An 18540-nucleotide genomic window follows, 5' to 3' on the forward strand; every position below is an offset into this window, starting at 1 on the left:
CTGTGATTCCCCCTGGTGATAGATGGTGTAGTGTAAAACCCCCCATCGCCGATCAGTCGTGTAGTGTGAACATTACAGCGACCAGGTGTTAATCAGTGTCGTGTAGTGTAAACTTGGCATAAGCTGTTCAACAGCCAGGTGTATGTTTACATTACATTTACAATGTTGTAGCGTGTCAGACATATAAAATAATAATAAAAAATGAATGTTATTGTTTTCTGTTTGGGATTAATTATTTATGTAAACAAAATACACAAATATTTTTAATAATGAGTGTTCTTTGTACAATTATCACATTCGTTCCCTGAACATCTTTACATATTTAAACAAAACCTGTTAATGTAACTCAAATATGCCTAAATGTGTTGAATCGAAATTGAATCGAAAATCGAATCGAAAATCGAATCGAAAATCGAATCGAAAATCGAATCGAAAATCGAATCGAAAATCGAATCGAAAATCGAATCGAAAATCGAATCGAAAATCGAATCGAAAATCGAAGATCGAATCGAATCGGGACCTTGTGAATCGGAATCGAATCGATCCAGGAAATTATTGGCGATACCCAGCCCTAATGCTAATTATTATAAATTAAATACTGTGATGCTGCGGCTTTATTGTTAATCATTCTTAACTTAAATCAATGTGTTTCTTTAGGTTGGATAGGGAGTTCTGAAATGCTGATATTTCCGTATCTTTGAGTAAACATAAGGCACTTCATCCGATACGGCGAATCTCTCACTCTGACATATGAAAACATTTCTTGTAAATATGGTCATGGGTGCTGTCACCACCATGTTGTTAGCTTCTGACATGCCTGGTGTTGGGTGGAAATCAAAATAACTTGCGCATTAATGCTCTTAACCACTGATCTAACCTACAAGCGCAGATCACAGATTTGCCACACCTGTTTGCTTGCAATCTGTCACATATCTTACATTATTTGGCCAACAAATTATTTGCCATTTTATTTTGTGGTAACAAGTAACAAATTTGCATTGGGCAATTGTATCGGATTAAAAGTATACATTTAAATTAGGAAATGTAGTGTACTGTAACAAAATATTATTTCTTTATTACAATTACACCACTGCTGTTCATAGATAATTTTGTCCAAATAACAGTTCCTGGCATGCTTGTGGCTCAGTATGATATATTCTTATTTCATTTCTGCTTCTCCAGCTTTCACTGCTACAAAAATGTAAAACAATAATGTAGGTTATATGCTGCTACTTTCACTTTACCGCTGACTAAAACAATACTTCCAAAATGGTGCCTCTTTGACGTCAAAGACCAATACAGCATTTTTGCCAGATGCCAATCAAAAACATGGGTGGAGCATGCCAAGCATAAAGCACACAGATACTGCTCTAACTCAGAAAGCATTTTACAGATTGTCACAAAACTTATACACAAAAATATGGTGTAACTGCAGTGCTAGGTTGCTTTTTAACTTGCAAGATAATATCCTGTAAACAAAGATTGTTCGATTGATAAGAAATTTGTTTAATGTTTAAAGAAAAATCTGTTTTAAACTACTGTAAGAGTTTACACCTGTTTAATCTAAATGTCATCTAAAACTGATAAATGCACCATGTAAATTAATATGTGACTATTATGTCAATTAACCCATCTGGGGGGAGCTTCTAAAATTCTTTGGCTAATAACTCAGCCATACTTCATTCAATTTGGCCCAAATCTGAGACTTATGTGCAAAGTATATGACTTTGAAACAGTATGCCAAATTGAAGTTAAATTAGAAGTGAAGGACTTACATAAATGCATGCATAAAACAGTTATTATTTGTTTATGATTTTTTTGATGGATTCTTAATTCCTTGTTTCTTTCTATGGTTCAACATGCATTTTATTTAAATTTGGTAAAATGCATTGATTAATTGTTAATGAATCATTTATTTAGATGTGTATGTGTCTTTATTTGCATTTAGGTGGAGGCTGAGCTGATGGATAAGCTAGATAGTACAATGTCAGATGGCAAAGGAGAGGAAAACTACAGAGAATTATTTGGATTACTGTGAGTTCTAACAGCCAAATAGGTGCACTTACGTATTAAATACAGACACTTATTTAAAGACTATAGGGTGAAAGTTACAAGGTAAGCCATTGAAGAGTGCAAAGTTTTATTTCTTGATTGCCCAGTAATGGCAGTTTAGCGCAGGAATCTGCTATCTCTGCTATTTAGAATTGCAGGGCTCTTAAAGCATGTCTATGAATGTGTCTATTGTATGACTGACATTTGTGTTTTACTATGTACTTTGTAGGCTAAACCCCATTCCACAATAAAATATTGACCAGTCAACCTTTAAAGTAGGCTTTATTTTAAAGTAAGGTCTTTTAAAAGTGCTTTAAAAAGCCACCCAAAACAAAACTTTGGAAACCATTTCACACTTTATTGAAACAGAATGCTGGATTTTAAGTAAGACCAGTAAATATAGTAAACAGACCTAAACACATTCCAAGCAATTAGGGGTTATGGACTTAAATATAGGGTAGTTGTGGGGCTTAAACCAGCAACCATTCGAGCACTAGTCCAGTACCTTAACCACTGAGATAAAATTGCCTTGTTTAATTTATGAACAAGGTTGCAATTAGTGTCGCACCACCTGGACACACAGGGTGCAAGGCAGAAATACATCTGGGACAGGGTTGCAATCCAGAAATTACTAAAATAAAGTCCCTAAATGTCAGTACTATTTTAAAATGTGAATGGCAGTCCTGTTTTTTTAATACATACCAGCGTGCATTAAGCAAATTAAATAATAATTTGTTCAGTACACAAAAACTTATAAAGAACATAGATTTAGCAATGATAAAATACTGGTTATTTAAATCTTTTTTGTTGCTATTATTTTATCGTATAATCATAAAGTTGGTTCCTGTCAGGTTCTTTATTTATATAACTGTAATTATCTAAACAAATGCATATGTGTTGTACCATCACGTAAAACTACTGAATTAAACCAGTTTGATTTTTTTAGGACCCAGCTGTTTGGCCCATATCCAAGGTATCATATAATACTTTATCAGCTGTTTTATTTTTTCAGCACTTGTAATTTCTCATAATTTAATAGTTTTTTTTGTCTTTTAGTCTGTTGGAAAAGATTGAGCAGGAGACATGGAGAGAAACGGGGGTGTCCTTTCTCACTTCAGTTACACGCCTAAAAGAGAGACTTTTGGAATACAGGTGTGTGTGTATCACTGTGCACTATAGCATCATGTAGGTATTACGTTTCAATTGACACAACCATTTGACACATGCAAGGAAATCCTTGCACCTCAGGCTGCACTTTTTTATGATTTTTTTTTATTTACTCACATGTATTATTACAGCATGAACTTGTCTTTTAACTGATTAAATAATAACAATATTTTTTTAAATATATAAAATTGGAGTTGAGTAAAAGCAAGGCACAAGTGTGTAACATTGATGGGTTGTTAATTAGCCCAAGCTCACAAATTGTAATTAAATAGTGTTAGTTAATGCAGACTGTAAACTTTGTCATGGACAAATCCATATTGGTAAATAATAAAATAGTTATTTAACAAAATTGACAGAGGCCACATGTAAAGCACTAAACAAAGAAAAACTAAGAATATTTAAGCACAAAAAATAATGGTTAATGATGGGGACAAAGAGACCTACAATTTGGGAGAAAACAACCAGTGGCTGAAATCGGTGGAACTAGACAGAACCAAACATGCACATGTAAAGCCATATATTTATTTAGTATCTGTGTGCTCATAAACCACATAATGTAAACATCACAGAGAGAATCTCACATTTGTTATTATTATTATTATTATTATTATTATTAATTTTCATATACAGGGATTTAACTCTTTACATACTGCTATCTGTATTTAAGACTCTATAATACACCAACATGGACAAAAATAAACACACATATACTGGTTATTTTCTCTCCAACTGGTGAGTTACTTTGTATTTACAGTATGGAGTTGTTTTCGATACAGAAAATAGCAGCAAAGACACTTGCATTACTTTTATACATTTTTGAAGCATTTTGAAAGCATTTTGAAAGCTGGAGAGGCAAAAACGAAATGAGAGGATATCATACTGAGACAAACTCGGCAAGGATGTCAGAGACCATTATTTGGATAAATTATCTATTAACAGCATTAATAAGCTAGGTTGCTTGGGAAGAGGTGAAACATTGACGATGTTGCTTGTAGTGATAAATATTTGTATTGTTGATGCTGCTTGTTTTGAATTTTGTCAAAACAATTACTGCTATAAGCATATTACTGTTGCACAGTCCTTCTGTATCAGTATAAACAGTATGTTGCCATAAATATCACGGCATGACTATCTGTGTCACCGCCACATCAGGTGCCATGAACAATCATGTGGGGCAAGTGCCTCTGGCTAGACAAAGGGCAAGCTTCAGGAACAGAGTAATGGAGGCACCAGGCATAAACTCATACTTTCAGTGTTAAGAAGTGAACCTAATTGAAGGAGGCTTAAAAGCCATGAAAACAGAGAGTTAAAAAAATACTAAATGAATAAAATAATGCAACTTCAGAAATTCCCAAAACAAAACTTAACCAAAGCCGCTACCCAAAGCTAGACTTCAGAGAAGACAGGTGGCCATATTGCTTGTTTGGAAGCTCTGCACGGAAAAATATGCAGAAAAAATACAGAACAAAACAAGCACAGGGAGAGCCTCAGAGAAGAAACCAAGGAGTGCTTGGGTGCAAGAATGCCAGCTACTCAGTCCACCAATGAGTTACATACCAAACGCTTACAAGAGAACAGGACAAGAAAACCCAGCAAACTGGTAGTGTAATGTACAAGTAAATGTACAAGAAATCTGCCATTCTATCCATAAAAAAACCCTCAAAAACACAAAGAATGCATGTAGCAACTATAACACAGGAATGCAACTATACACTGGCTGGGTCCCCAGAAACCAGAACAAAACAATGCCAGCAAAAATGCCAAAAAAGCTGGAATGGCAGTCTGACTATAAAACAGGCATGTCAGACAGACAGACAAACAAATAACTAATAAACCATACTAACAAACAAAGGAAGCTAAATCACAGGAACTTTTATAAAGAATTACATCCCAAGTGCAGCAAGTAATGTTTGATTGTGTAGGAAATGCTTTGAAGTATATTTCAAAAAGAAACATTTTATTCATCCAATTTGGCATCCTCCACCTGCTGGGCCAAACTAAGCATGGCAGGTGGCGATGTTACAGTAATGCAAATGTAATGTTTACATGATGCACCCAGGGTAAATTTGGGGGATAGTACACAGTAGTGTATAATGAATTGAGATGGTTAATATGTATCTCATCTGTACAGGCACAGTGTGAGGGGAGAGGATGCAGACAGTAAAAAGTTGGGAGCTAACATTATGGTAACTTCTTTATTATACAAATTCATTATAAAATGCAGGCCTTTATTATTGTTATATACTGTAGATGTACAAGATTTCTCATGAATATTCAAAGAATAAATAAATATATTTGGTAAACAATAGGTAAATGATTTTTTCGTTACAACATGTCCGTTTTGCCTTAAATATACAAATTTAAAATGCTGAATAATGTAAATATGTAAATAATTTGAAAAGAAAATGAATTAATTTCTTCTTAGCTGTGTGACATATTTAAGTTATTGCAATAACTTGCAATTAATCTTTTACATCACTCTGGAGGAATTTTGGCCTATTCTTTGCATAATGTGGCTACATTGGAGGGGCTTTAAGCATGAACTGCCTGTTGAATATCTAAACTCAGCATCTTAATGGGATTCAAGTCAGGACTGATTCGGCCACTCCAAAACCTTAATTTTGTCTCTTGTGAGCAAGTTAGAGATGGACTTTTTTTGTGTGCTTTAGATTATTGTCCTGGTTTATAACCTTACTGTGCTTGAGCTTTAGGTCACAAATTGATGAGTGAAATTTTTCCCAGGATTTTCTGATAGAGAGCAGAATTAATGGTTCCATCAATTATGATATAAAGTAATCCATGTGCTAAGCAACCTTAGACTACTGCCAACATTTTACTGTATGTTGTTCGTATGGTGGAATGGGGTGTTAACTTTACACCAGAAGTAACTGAACTCATGTCTTCGAAAAAGCTGGAAACCACCTTTAACTCATCAGAATATTAGCCTGATTATCTTAGGCGGGGGGTTATCGAAAACTTTTTTGGCAAATGTGAGGCAACCCTTTGTTCTCTTTTAGGTCAGCAGTAGTTTGCCCCTTGCAACTCTGTCATGTAAGCCATACTTGAGTTCTATTGAATTGAAGTTTCAGACTAAATAACCTTTTTAAATAACATGGCTGACAGTAATCACGCCTAGGTGTGGTTATTGAAATTGAACCCACTTGTCAATTGAAGCTGAATAGCATTTTTACTTCAGTAAATAAAATCATCATTTCACAAAAGCATTTTGGGTTAACTTGTCTTTGTGTATTGTCTATTTAGCTATTAAAAGTAGTTTAATAATCTAAAACAGTGGTTCTCAAACTTTTTAGACCAAGTACCACCCATTATCAAACCAAAACTTCCAAGTACCACCTATGTTTCTCATCACAGAACCACATGTGGCACACATTAATTAGGTGTGTGTGTGTATATATAAGTGGTGGGAATTATGGCTTCTTGAAGGGAGCCGGATCTTTTGGCTCGGTTCCTTTTAAAGAGCCGTTCAAAGAAATGGCTCTTCGTTCTTCGGGAGGCGCTACTGGGTAAACTATAAGACACCCCCGATATTAATATCAAATTTTGCTACCTTGCCTTAAATGAATTCCTAATTCAAACAACACTTAAACGAGAAAAAAAAGTTACTTCAAAAGGAAAAAAACTACAGAGAAGAGACGTACTGTGTGATTGCATCGCATTAAGTTTCAGAACAATCCTCTCTTGTGCATAGATGTGACTGTGTTTGTTTCTGCTTTAAAACATAAGCGCCATGAAATAATCAGATTTAACACAATTAAACAAGTTTATAGTTTATTTCTCAATTATTTGCCATTATACTACTAGCTCTCTCTCTGTGTGTGTGTGTGTGTGTGTGTGTGTGTGTGTGTGTCGCTCTCCGTGATACTGAAAGTGTTTCGGATTTGAATATCGACAATAAACAGCTCTTATTACAATTTACGATTAATTCCCTCTACTGATGTGAAGCTGAATGGGTGGATTACAGTCTAGAACTGCGCAGAAATAAAAGACTCGGTTCCTTTCGTTCATTTCAAAGATCCGTTCAATAGAATCGGATCGTTCGCGAACGACTCATCACTAGTATATCTGCAGTTACCACTGACCATTTCAGTGATAGCGCCTGTTTAGCGGAGCAGCCTCGTGATGTCAGGAACGAGATCAGTGAGATTCAAACGCAGATCTGCTCTGATAAAAGCGAGAGAGCTACTGATAACTTTACTGATAACTTTACTGATAACTTTTCTGAAATTTCGAGATGGAAACCGCGAACGTGAAGTATAGACGTAATGAAGTACGGTGGCTGCGTAGCCCCGAATATTTTTAAAAACACATTCGTTTTAATTAAACTGATTTTATTAAAACAGAATTATAAGAACTTTGAAACAGATTTTATTAGTAATTTCCACATTTTGTTTATTTTTTTTTTATTTTTTATAATTATTAAATTATTTATTTTTTCGGTGCATGTAATTACTTTTCCGAGATTATCTGGCGTACCACCTCGTGCTGCTTCACGTACCACCAGTGGTACGCGTACCACAGTTTGAGAACCACTGATCTAAAACATCAAAACAAAGTGTGACAAATATGCAAAAATATAAGAAATTGGGCATGGGATAAATACTTTTCACAGCACTGTACGTATATTATACTAGGAAGGGGTAGGAATAATTGTTATGCACTCCTGTGCAATTTCTATACTAGAAAGGGGTAGGAATAATTCGTATGCACATATTTTAAACATGGCCGAAGTCATCCTATTAGAAAAGAGACAAGAAAGGCATAATACATTTAATATATGGTTGCAGTTTTTTTTCCTGATGTTTGTGCAGAAATAATTACGTTTATCACATCTCTTCCAGTGGTTTTCACTAAAGCAAAAAATGTACTTGTTTCACTTTGCAGGGGAAAACAGATATACAGTATATATATACAGTGTATCACGAAAGTGAGTACACCCCTCACATTTCTGCAAATATTTCATTATATCTTTTCATGGGACAACACTATAGACATGAAACTTGGATATAACTAAGAGTAGTCAGTGTACAACTTGTATAGCAGTGTAGATTTACTGTCTTCTGAAAATAACTCAACACACAGCCATTAATGTCTAAATGGCTGGCAACATAAGTGAGTACACCCCACAGTGAACATGTCCAAATTGTGCCTAAAGTGTCAATATTTTGTGTGACCACCATTATTATCACTGCCTTAACCCTCCTGGGCATGGAATTCACCAGAGCTGCACAGGTTGCTACTGGAATCCTCTTCCACTCCTCCGTGATGACATCACGGAGCTGGTGGATGTTAGACACCTTAAACTCCTCCACCTTCCACTTGAGGATGCGCCACAGGTGCTCAATTGGGTTTAGTCCATCACCTTTACCTTCAGCTTCCTCAGCAAGGCAGTTGTCATCTTGGAGGTTGTGTTTGGGGTCGTTATCCTGTTGGAAAACTGCCATGAGGCCCAGTTTTCGAAGGGAGGGGATCATGCTCTGTTTCAGAATGTCACAGTACATGTTGGAATTCATGTTTCCCTCAATGAACTGCAGCTCCCCAGTGCCAGCAACACTCATGCAGCCCAAGACCATGATGCTACCACCACCATGCTTGACTGTAGGCAAGATACAGTTGTCTTGGTACTTCTCACCAGGGCGCCGCCACACATGCTGGACACCATCTGAGCCAAACAAGTTTATCTTGGTCTCGTCAGACCACAGGGCATTCCAGTAATCCATGTTCTTGGACTGCTTGTCTTCAGCAAACTGTTTGCTGGCTTTCTTGTGCGTCAGCTTCCTTCTGGGATGACGACCATGCAGACCGAGTTGATGCAGTGTGCGGCGTATGGTCTGAGCACTGACAGGCTGACCTCCCACGTCTTCAACCTCTGCAGCAATGCTGGCAGCACTCATGTGTCTATTTTTTAAAGCCAACCTCTGGATATGACGCCGAACACGTGGACTCAACTTCTTTGGTCGACCCTGGCGAAGCCTGTTCCGAGTGGAACCTGTCCTGGAAAACCGCTGTATGACCTTGGCCACCATGCTGTAGCTCAGTTTCAGGGTGTTAGCAATCTTCTTATAGCCCAGGCCATCTTTGTGGAGAGCAACAATTATATTTCTCACATCCTCAGAGAGTTCTTTGCCATGAGGTGCCATGTTGAATATCCAGTGGCCAGTATGAGAGAATTGTACCCAGAACACCAAATTTAACAGCCCTGCTCCCCATTTACACCTGGGACCTTGACACATGACATCAGGGAGGGACAACGACACATTTGGGCACAATTTGGACATGTTCACTGTGGGGTGTACTCACTTATGTTGCCAGCTATTTCGACATTAATGGCTGTGTGTTGAGTTATTTTCAGAAGACAGTAAATCTACACTGCTATACAAGCTGTACACTGACTACTCTAAGTTATATCCAAGTTTCATGTCTATAGTGTTGTCCCATGAAAAGATATAATGAAATATTTGCAGAAATGTGAGGGGTGTACTCACTTTCGTGATACACTGTATACTTAATTATGCAGTAATACAGATATACTGTGTTTGTATTAGTCTGTTCTAACCATTATTTTTAATAATTGTGAATTCTGCAGAATTTTTACAAGAATGAGATAACCAAAGAGGACATGTACATCCGCTACATTCACAAGCTCTGTGACCTCCATTTACAGATGCACAACTACACAGGTAAAAAGAGGAAGAAAAATTATTAAGTTATTTTTTTTATAAAATTAAATAAAAATATAAAAAAATTAACTGCCTGACTTACTGCTATTATTTTGATTTGGTTTTGTGTGTGTGTGTGTGATTAACAGAGGCTGCTTTTACATTGCTGTTATATTGGGAGCTGCTACAGTGGTGTGAGCAGCCTCTCGGTGAACTCCTGCAGTACCCTGCCCAGAGTCAGTGGCAGCGAAAAGAAGCTCTCAGCCGAAAGATACTGCACTTCTTCAACAAGGGCAAGGCATGTTATGTACACATGCACACATTCACAAGAAGTTATATTATCTCAGGAGTTGAATATGAAATGTTTAGATGGCATTTGACAAAAACTATGTGGAATGTTTGCACTAATGTTTGCACAAAAATAATGTTTGTTAATAAAACATGATGGGATAGTTTTAAAGAATTTGCACTTTGCAGAAGCTGCAACATACATGGAATAAATAAAGTTACGTAAACATGAAAGACACCTTTATTGTTCTGGTAAAATGCTTTACCAGTTTGATGTCAGACACCTACCTTACCATATTTAAAACTGAAGTTGAATACAAAATAAAGAATTTAAGATGCTGGTCCCCCACAACTTTTGTCTAAAACTGGATTACCATTTGCTAAACTATTTTAATTTTAAATAGGAAGTGGTTGTAATTGCGTCTACATTAATATTTTTATCAAACCTCTATTCTTAGTAATTTAACAGAAGTCACTTTTTTAATCACAAGAAAGTAGATTTGTCTAGCATGAATCAGTAGTTTGTCATTATGACTTTACTAAGGATTTGGCTATGTTTTTAGCAAAATAAACAACTTTGAACAATGTCAATGCAATCTGTCATATGTTTGTGCAGGAAGCTGTGCCACTTTGCATCACCACTAGCTGTCTTATTAAGCAATAACAGATAACTAACATTTGCTGAAATGTTTACATTGAATGTAAATGTTACTATAAGAAATTTCCTCTCAGAACAGTATCTGAGGACATTTTTGTTATTTTTGCAACTTTCTGTGAAATAGTATGTCACATGCTTCAGTATTTACAGTCAAGCCAGAAAGTCTGCACACCCCTTTCACCTTCTCCACGTTTTATTACGTTACAGACTCATTCTATAATATATTGGGTTTTTTTTTTGCCTCAAACATCTACACACAATCTCCAATAATTATGAAGTGAAAACAGGGTTTAAAAAATATGCAATTTTATTTTACTGACTAATTAAGGGGTTACATACAGTATCTGTACTAGGGTTGGGCGGTATGACGGTATTACGGTATACCGCGGTATTTAAAAATGATGACGGTATTTAAAAATGGTGACGGTATTTTAAAAAAATGTGAAGCGCCAAATTTCTGCTTCGGGTTTACCTTAAAAACGGAGACTTTAGGTGTTTGTGCCTGTGTTTGTTTCTGCTTTAAAACATACACGCCATGAACCAATCAGATTTAACATAATTAAACGAGTTTTTTCTCAATTATTTGTCATAATACTACTAGCGCTCTTTTTATCTGTGTGTGTGTGTGTGTGTGTGTCTAATCGGCTGTATTTCACCCACTCCGCTTCGCATCAGTAGACAGAATTAATCAGTCATTATAAAATAAAAATATATGTAGAGAGCTCCCTAGCTTTTCGAACACACCCTATATACCGCAGCATTTTTTGAAGACGGTATGAAAATCTGCAATATCGCCCAACCCTAATCTGTACACACTCTTAGCCTAATACCTGGTTGATGCACCTTTGGCAGCAATTACAGCTTCAAGGCATCTTGGGAAAGAAGCTACAAGCTTGGAACCTTTGTGTCTGGACATTTTTGCCCATTCCTCTTGGTATATCCCTGCAAGCTCCATCAGGTTGGATGAGGAACATTGGTACACAGCCATTTTCAGCTCCTTCCACAGATGTTTGATTGGATTCAGGTCTGGGCTCTGACTGGGCCACTCAAGGACATTCACAGACTTTCTCCGAAGCCACTCCTTTGTTCTCTTGGCTGCGTGCTTCAGGTCGTTGTCATGTTGGAAGGTAAACCTTCGCCCCATTCCAGACCGCTCTGGAGCAGGTTTTCTTCAAGGATCTCATGTACTTAGCTGCATTTATCTTTTCTTCTATCAGGACTAGTCGCCCTGGTCCTGCTGCTGAAAAACATCCCCACATTATGATGCTGCCACCATCATTCTTTGCTTTAGGGATGGCATTAGCCAGGTGATGAGCGGTGCCTGTTTTCCTCCAGACATGATGCTTGGTATTCAGGCCAAAAAGTTCAGTTTTGGTTTCATCAAATCAGAAAATCTTGTTTCTCATGGTTTGAGAGTTCAAGAGGGCTGTCATGTGCCTTTTCCTAAGGAGTGGCTTCCGTCTGGACACTCTACCATAAAGGCGTGATTTGTGAAGTGCTGCCTGGATGGTTGATCGTCTTCTCCCATCTCCACAAGGATACGCTGCAGCTCTGTGACCCTTGGGTTCCCGCTCACCTCCCCGGCCAAGGCCTGTCTTCCCTGATCGCTCAGTTTGGCCGGGCGACCAGGTCTAGGAAGATTTTTGGTGGTTTCAAACTTCTTCCAGTTACGAATGATGGTGTGCTCTTTGGGACCTGTAAAGCTGCAGCAATTTTTCTGTACCCTTCTCCAGATCTATACCTTGACACAATCCTGTTTCTGAGGTCTGCAGATAATTTCTTTGACCCCATGGCTTGGAGTTTGCACTGTCAACTGTGGCACCTTATACTGTATAGGCAGGTGTTGGCAATCCCCAATCATCCAGTCAACTGAATTTACCACAGGTTGACTCCAATAAAATTTTAGAAACATCTCAAGCCGTATCAGTGGAAACAAAATGCACCTCAGCTCACTTTTGAGTGTCATATCAAAGGGTGTGAACACTTGTGTACATATGATATTTAACATTTTGATTTTTAATAAATTAGCTAAAAATCTGCTTTCACTTTGTCATTGTGGGCTAGTTTGTGTAGAATTTTGTGACAAAAAATGAACTCAATCTATTATGAATCTAAAATGTGGAGAAGGTGAAAGGGGTGTGCAGACTTTCCAGCTTGACTGTATATCACCATGTCATCTCTCTGCATGGATGTAAGTAACTATGGTTGGCAGATTTAAGGCACAACCCCTGCTACAAAAGCCAGCAGAGGTGGGTGCTACTGCGGCAGCCATGTGCCCTGAGGTCAGATGTTTAAATTTACAAAAAGTATTTCCATATACTCCTTAGAATTGAAATAAAAAAGAAAAAGCAGACTAAGACTGACATTCTTCTTTGGCTTTTGCATTTTTCGAAAAAAAACAATGTGTGTGTGTGTGTGTGCGTGTGTGTGTGTGCGTGCATGCACAGTGCTGGGAGTATGGGATTTCCCTGTGCAGGGAACTGGCTCTTCAATATGAGATACTATATGACTACCACAGCCTGAGCTGGATACGAGTGAGTTGCTATTTATACACAATTATGTATGATAATTTAAGTGCACTTGCTAAGTGCATTGTGCTGTTTTAGAAAATGGAGGCCAGCTTCTATGACAATATCATCGAGCAAAAGCGTCTGGAACCTGAGTTCTTTAGAATGGGCTTTTATGGGCGAAAGTTTACCTTTTTCCTGCGTGTGAGTTAACTTTAAATGTATAAAATATAAACAAGGATTTTACATTTAGGCTGGGATTTAAGCTTATTAACATGTATTATAAAAAATAATTACATTTTGTATGTGTGTGTTAGAATAAAGAGTTTGTCTGTAGAGGCTATGATTATGAACGTCTGGAGGACTTTCAGCAAAGGATGCTGATTGAGTTCCCACAAGCCATTGTTTTGCAACACCCCAACCAACCAGATGACAGCATTCAACAGAGCAATGCTCAATGTATCCTGTCCAGTATAAAATATAAACTTTTATCTAAAACATGTTGATCCATATGTTGATTGCTTTATAGTTATAAAAAATAATGGGTCTGCTTTCATGTACTGTATGTTGGATGAAGCATGTACTTGCCTTCACTCTTTCAAACTGGTAGTGGTAATAGCATTAAGGAAGTTGTGCAAAATGTGCAACTTAATGTAAAATAATACTTTTTATAAATAATCTTTTAATTGAATTAATCTCATGAGGACAAATATGTTAAGTTATATCCTAAATAGGCATGTAGATCTTCAGATATACACTGTAACACCAGTGTCAGAACTGTCTAATAGGCCGATGATGGACAAGGTGCCTGAGCGAATCAAAAGTTTCTATCGTATTAACAATGTTTCTCGCTTTCACTATGACCGACCATTGCACAAGGGACCTAAAGACAGAGAAAATGAGTTTAGGGTAAGTATAAATTAGGATTTGTTTTATTTTTATGTACATTTATGGAAAGAGAAAAGCATAGAAATATATATTTTTTTTTTTTGCAGAGCTTGTGGATAGAGAGGACAACTCTGGTTCTGTGCCATCCTTTGCCAGGTATCTCACGCTGGTTTGAGGTGGAAAGACGGGAGGTGGTGAGTGTACATGTTTTATTTACTTATCAAACGTATCATAAAGCATTGTTGATTAATATTCATAATGCGTTAGTTACAATGATGGTATGTAACTTGCATTCAGCTACTTCCAGTGCAATCGCTTAATCAAGTTAGGAGATAGTCAGACTGAAAGCAGTTACACAGTTACAAAAAGGACAATAAACAATTAACTGTACCACCTGCAATCATCTTCATTTTGTGTACACTTAAGCCAAAACTCCTTCTCCAAAAAATAAGCTTAGAGTCCTGTAATCAGGATTTTGTGTATGGAGAATGTAAGAAGAATTTTGAAATGAATACTACACCATTGATAGCCCTGTACTGTTGCACACCTAAAGACATGTTTGCAAGAAGAATGGGACAAAATAATACCCAAAACACTTAATTGCTTGGTATCCTCTTTGCCAAAATGTCTTTTAATTGTTGTGGAATGTGCTGCAGTCCTGAAATAAATGCATATTAACAAATTAAATAAAACTGATTGTATAAGAAACAATGCATTTTTATTTGCATTTTCCAAACTGCCCCAACTTTTTTCTGATTTAGGGTTGTAGCTATAATTACAACAATTATTTGTGGTACATGAATCCCTTTTTAAAATCAATTATGTGTGCTTTAAACACAGATTTGTTAATGCTTATAAATACTTGCCATTTTTATATTTGTTAGTACACCGAATAAAAGATATTGTAATAACACATTTGTAGATAAATACACTAAAAGTATAATGGAAAAAAGTGGCTAAACCCTTGTTTTCCTCCACTGCATTAACAAAAATTTGCTATGTGGTAAAAAAACATTAACTTACAGAATAAAAAACATTTATTATATTAATATATAGATAATTAAACAAAGCATTGTAAATCAAATTTAAGTAAATTCATGTATTTTTGCTGCATTTTGTATTTTTTTATTTTTTGAATCCTTAAATCCTTACACCAATGAACACCAACTGACATAAACATTTATTTATTTAGGGACTTTTCCACCCATAGCACAAACCATATTAGTAATAATTACTACAAGAATAATCAAAACTAAACATTTTCTTTATTTTAGTATTTAATTGTTTTTAATTTGTGGAATAATTTTAGTTGCAGAACAGATTTAAATCAGATCTTTTTTCTCTATTAAAATTAAGAAAGGACTTTGACCAGAAAACGTATTGTTCTGCTGCTTAACCCAGTTTGCAGTGTTTTTCTGTATGCTTTAAACGTTTGCCCATTTTGTGTACTGTGTACTGTTTTGTGTAAAGTCATAAGTGCTAAAGACATTTCTTTTGAAGTCTTTCTGGACCTCCTGAATGAGTTGTCACCTCACCACTTTGTGTTTACTATATACTATATGGATATAGTGGCTCCCTCTGTGGTTTGTTGGAGGCTTTGCAACCCCTTTTAGTCTCATTATTTTGACTTTAATGTTAAAGTTCAATTGAGTTAAAGTTCAAAAGTGAGATGAGTATTTTACAGGGCTGCCTATAATCACACCTTGTTTAGAAATTTGTTAATTTGCGAGTAAAAAAGAAATGTTTTTACAGTGTGTTGGATAACTTTGTTTCCTAAACAAATACAAAACATGTATACAAAACATTTACAAAACATGTTTTTACTTTGAGCTTCATTGTGTAAAACCATATTCTGTGTTTGTGCAGGTGGAGGTTAGTCCACTGAAGAACGCTGTTTACATGGTAGAAAATAAGAACCAGGAACTGCGCACCCTAATTAGCCAGTATCAGCAGCACCATTACCATGGCAACATTAATCTGCTGAGCATGTGTCTTAATGGTGTGATCGATGCAGCAGTGAATGGAGGAATAGCACGCTATCAGGAGGTACCTTTTTAGAACAGACATAAAGACTTATCAAACACAATTTTTATGTAACAGTGGAATGAGTATTAAGATATAATTTACTAGTTTATCTACTGCTGCTCGTCTGAGGTGGTTTAATGTTCAGTGTAATGCCTTGCTTTTTTACTGATTATTTAGAGAAATATTATAGACAAACATACAAAGTACTGATGCAACCAAGATAAAACATTAACTTAACAGTGGGAAACAAAAGCAAAAAAAATTTGATAAATGCCAATACTTTATATTTAGCTTCCAATGGGATTTAACAAGTGTAAAAGTCAGTTTAGGAAGGACAGTTCAATAAATATATACTGTATATATGCAATTGCAACCAGGGATGGACCGGCCATCGGGAGGGTCGGGAGTTTTCCCGGTGGGCCGCTCTGTATGTGGGCCGCTGAGGGAGTGAAAAATAAATTCTGTTTTAAATATTCCTGAATAATAATCCTGAAGTGTGCATTGGCCCACCACAGTATCCTCGCTGCATGTCCATTGGCCAATCACATAAATGTCCCTCCCCCAGGATTAACCGTAATCACAACCACCAGTACAAAAAATACATAGTGAATGAGTGTGAGATGGAGAAATGGTCAAAAAGGCGTAAAGGAGGTGCAGAAAAAGCCCATGATAAAAAACAGAAGAAGCTGCAAGCAGATGCAGAAAAGTGCAGGAAACTGGACAACCTGTTTGGCAGTGAGGAACTACAGCATAGCCAGAGAGCAGAAAGATAAAAGCTGCGTCCGAAATCGCATACTTACAGAGTATGTACTAGATTGGAGGAAGTATGCACTACTCAGCCGGTAAAAAAGTACATACTTTCAGTACAGAAGTATGCAGTATGCACACAACACCGCTACGTACTACATCCGCCATCTTACCAACGTCAAGTGATGACGTGATGACGTAATATCACCATAGTTACAGACTCATTACAAAACCCACTCGCCAAAATTTTGGATATTTATCGTCTTTTTGTTATTTATTTGTCTTTAAAAATTTTAATTTTATTTATCTTACTTACACTTGTGAACAGAGGACTCCATTTTTCGCTATCTTTCTTGTTTCTTATTCCGCTTCGAACGCCTACGCAGCTCCAGTTGCATTATGGGATACATTAGCGGACCGCAAGTGTGCATCGCTTGCATACTCAAACATGGCTGCCCAATAAGTAGGTCATCCGGGTACTTCTCACGTACCTCTTTGTGTATACTATGTATTCGGACATACTAACCGCTCTCGCGTCCTCATTTTGCGTACTATTGAGTATGGAAGTATGCGATTCCGGACGCAGCTATAGTTAAGAGTTCAGAGCCTCTGCTTCGTCAGTAACGCCGTTTAAGAAGAGACTGTGGGCCCATCTCAAATGTCGTTTATGCCCTACTTAGGGTACTTCCTAACAGTACAAAACATTTCTTTTAACAGGCACTGAATGATTAATAAGTAGTTATCTAAGCTACTGTTGGATACCAGGGGCTTTAAACCAGCCGTGTTAAGGACTATTTTTGTGAAAGTTCTATTATGTCATGTCCAACATAATGCACTACATAGGGCGGTGGATATAATTTGAGATGGTACCATTAGTCTCTGCTCCTCATCTTGTCCTATATAATACAGAACGGAAAATGCAGTTGTTCAGGAAATTTTTAGAGTGATTATGTGCATAGCTCACATGGTTCATTTCACTTGTCAACATATTAAAGTATTTACACATGCGACTTATTTCTTTGCTCATCGGAGCAATGCACTAATTTGGAACAAACGTGAATCATGTGTGAATAAAAGTGCGAAAAAAGCATATTTACCAGTGTTAAAGGTTTAAAGATTTTATTTCTTGCGGTTTAATGAGACAGGATGGGGAAATCCAATAGAACCATTTAAGAAACTGTAAATCTTAGGAAATACTGTAGAATTTGTAATTGTGGATGATAGATGGATAGAACTATTAATCCCAAAGAAAAGTGTTGGAAATATATATATATATATATATATATATATATGTATATATATATATATATACTGGTGCTGGCCGTAAATTAGAATATCATGAAAAAGTTGATGTATTTCAGTAATTCCATTCAAAAAGTGAAACTTGTATATTATATTCATTCATTACACACAGACTGATATATTTCAAATGTTTATTTCTTTTAATGTTGATGATTATAACTGACAACTAATGAAAACCCCAAATTCAGTATCTCAGAAAATTAGAATATTGTGACAAGGTAGCACATTA

General features: G+C 36.5%; 1 protein-coding gene across 1 annotated transcript in view; it reads left to right on the top strand.

Annotated features, from left to right (window-relative positions):
- The window catches only part of LOC134318329 (dedicator of cytokinesis protein 3-like), a 179241-nt gene that overhangs the window by 138904 nt on the left and 21797 nt on the right, over positions 1 to 18540 (top strand). The window contains exons 33-44 of the mRNA XM_062999191.1: positions 1949 to 2034; positions 2999 to 3025; positions 3109 to 3204; positions 5351 to 5405; positions 9824 to 9917; positions 10046 to 10194; positions 13290 to 13376; positions 13449 to 13553; positions 13667 to 13808; positions 14092 to 14258; positions 14345 to 14431; positions 16104 to 16283. Coding sequence (XP_062855261.1) covers positions 1949 to 2034; positions 2999 to 3025; positions 3109 to 3204; positions 5351 to 5405; positions 9824 to 9917; positions 10046 to 10194; positions 13290 to 13376; positions 13449 to 13553; positions 13667 to 13808; positions 14092 to 14258; positions 14345 to 14431; positions 16104 to 16283 — 1275 coding nt within the window. The remainder of the gene's footprint in view (positions 1 to 1948; positions 2035 to 2998; positions 3026 to 3108; positions 3205 to 5350; positions 5406 to 9823; positions 9918 to 10045; positions 10195 to 13289; positions 13377 to 13448; positions 13554 to 13666; positions 13809 to 14091; positions 14259 to 14344; positions 14432 to 16103; positions 16284 to 18540) is intronic.

Source organism: Trichomycterus rosablanca, chromosome 7, assembly GCF_030014385.1.
Source record: "Trichomycterus rosablanca isolate fTriRos1 chromosome 7, fTriRos1.hap1, whole genome shotgun sequence".
Taxonomy (NCBI): Eukaryota; Metazoa; Chordata; class Actinopteri; order Siluriformes; family Trichomycteridae; genus Trichomycterus; species Trichomycterus rosablanca.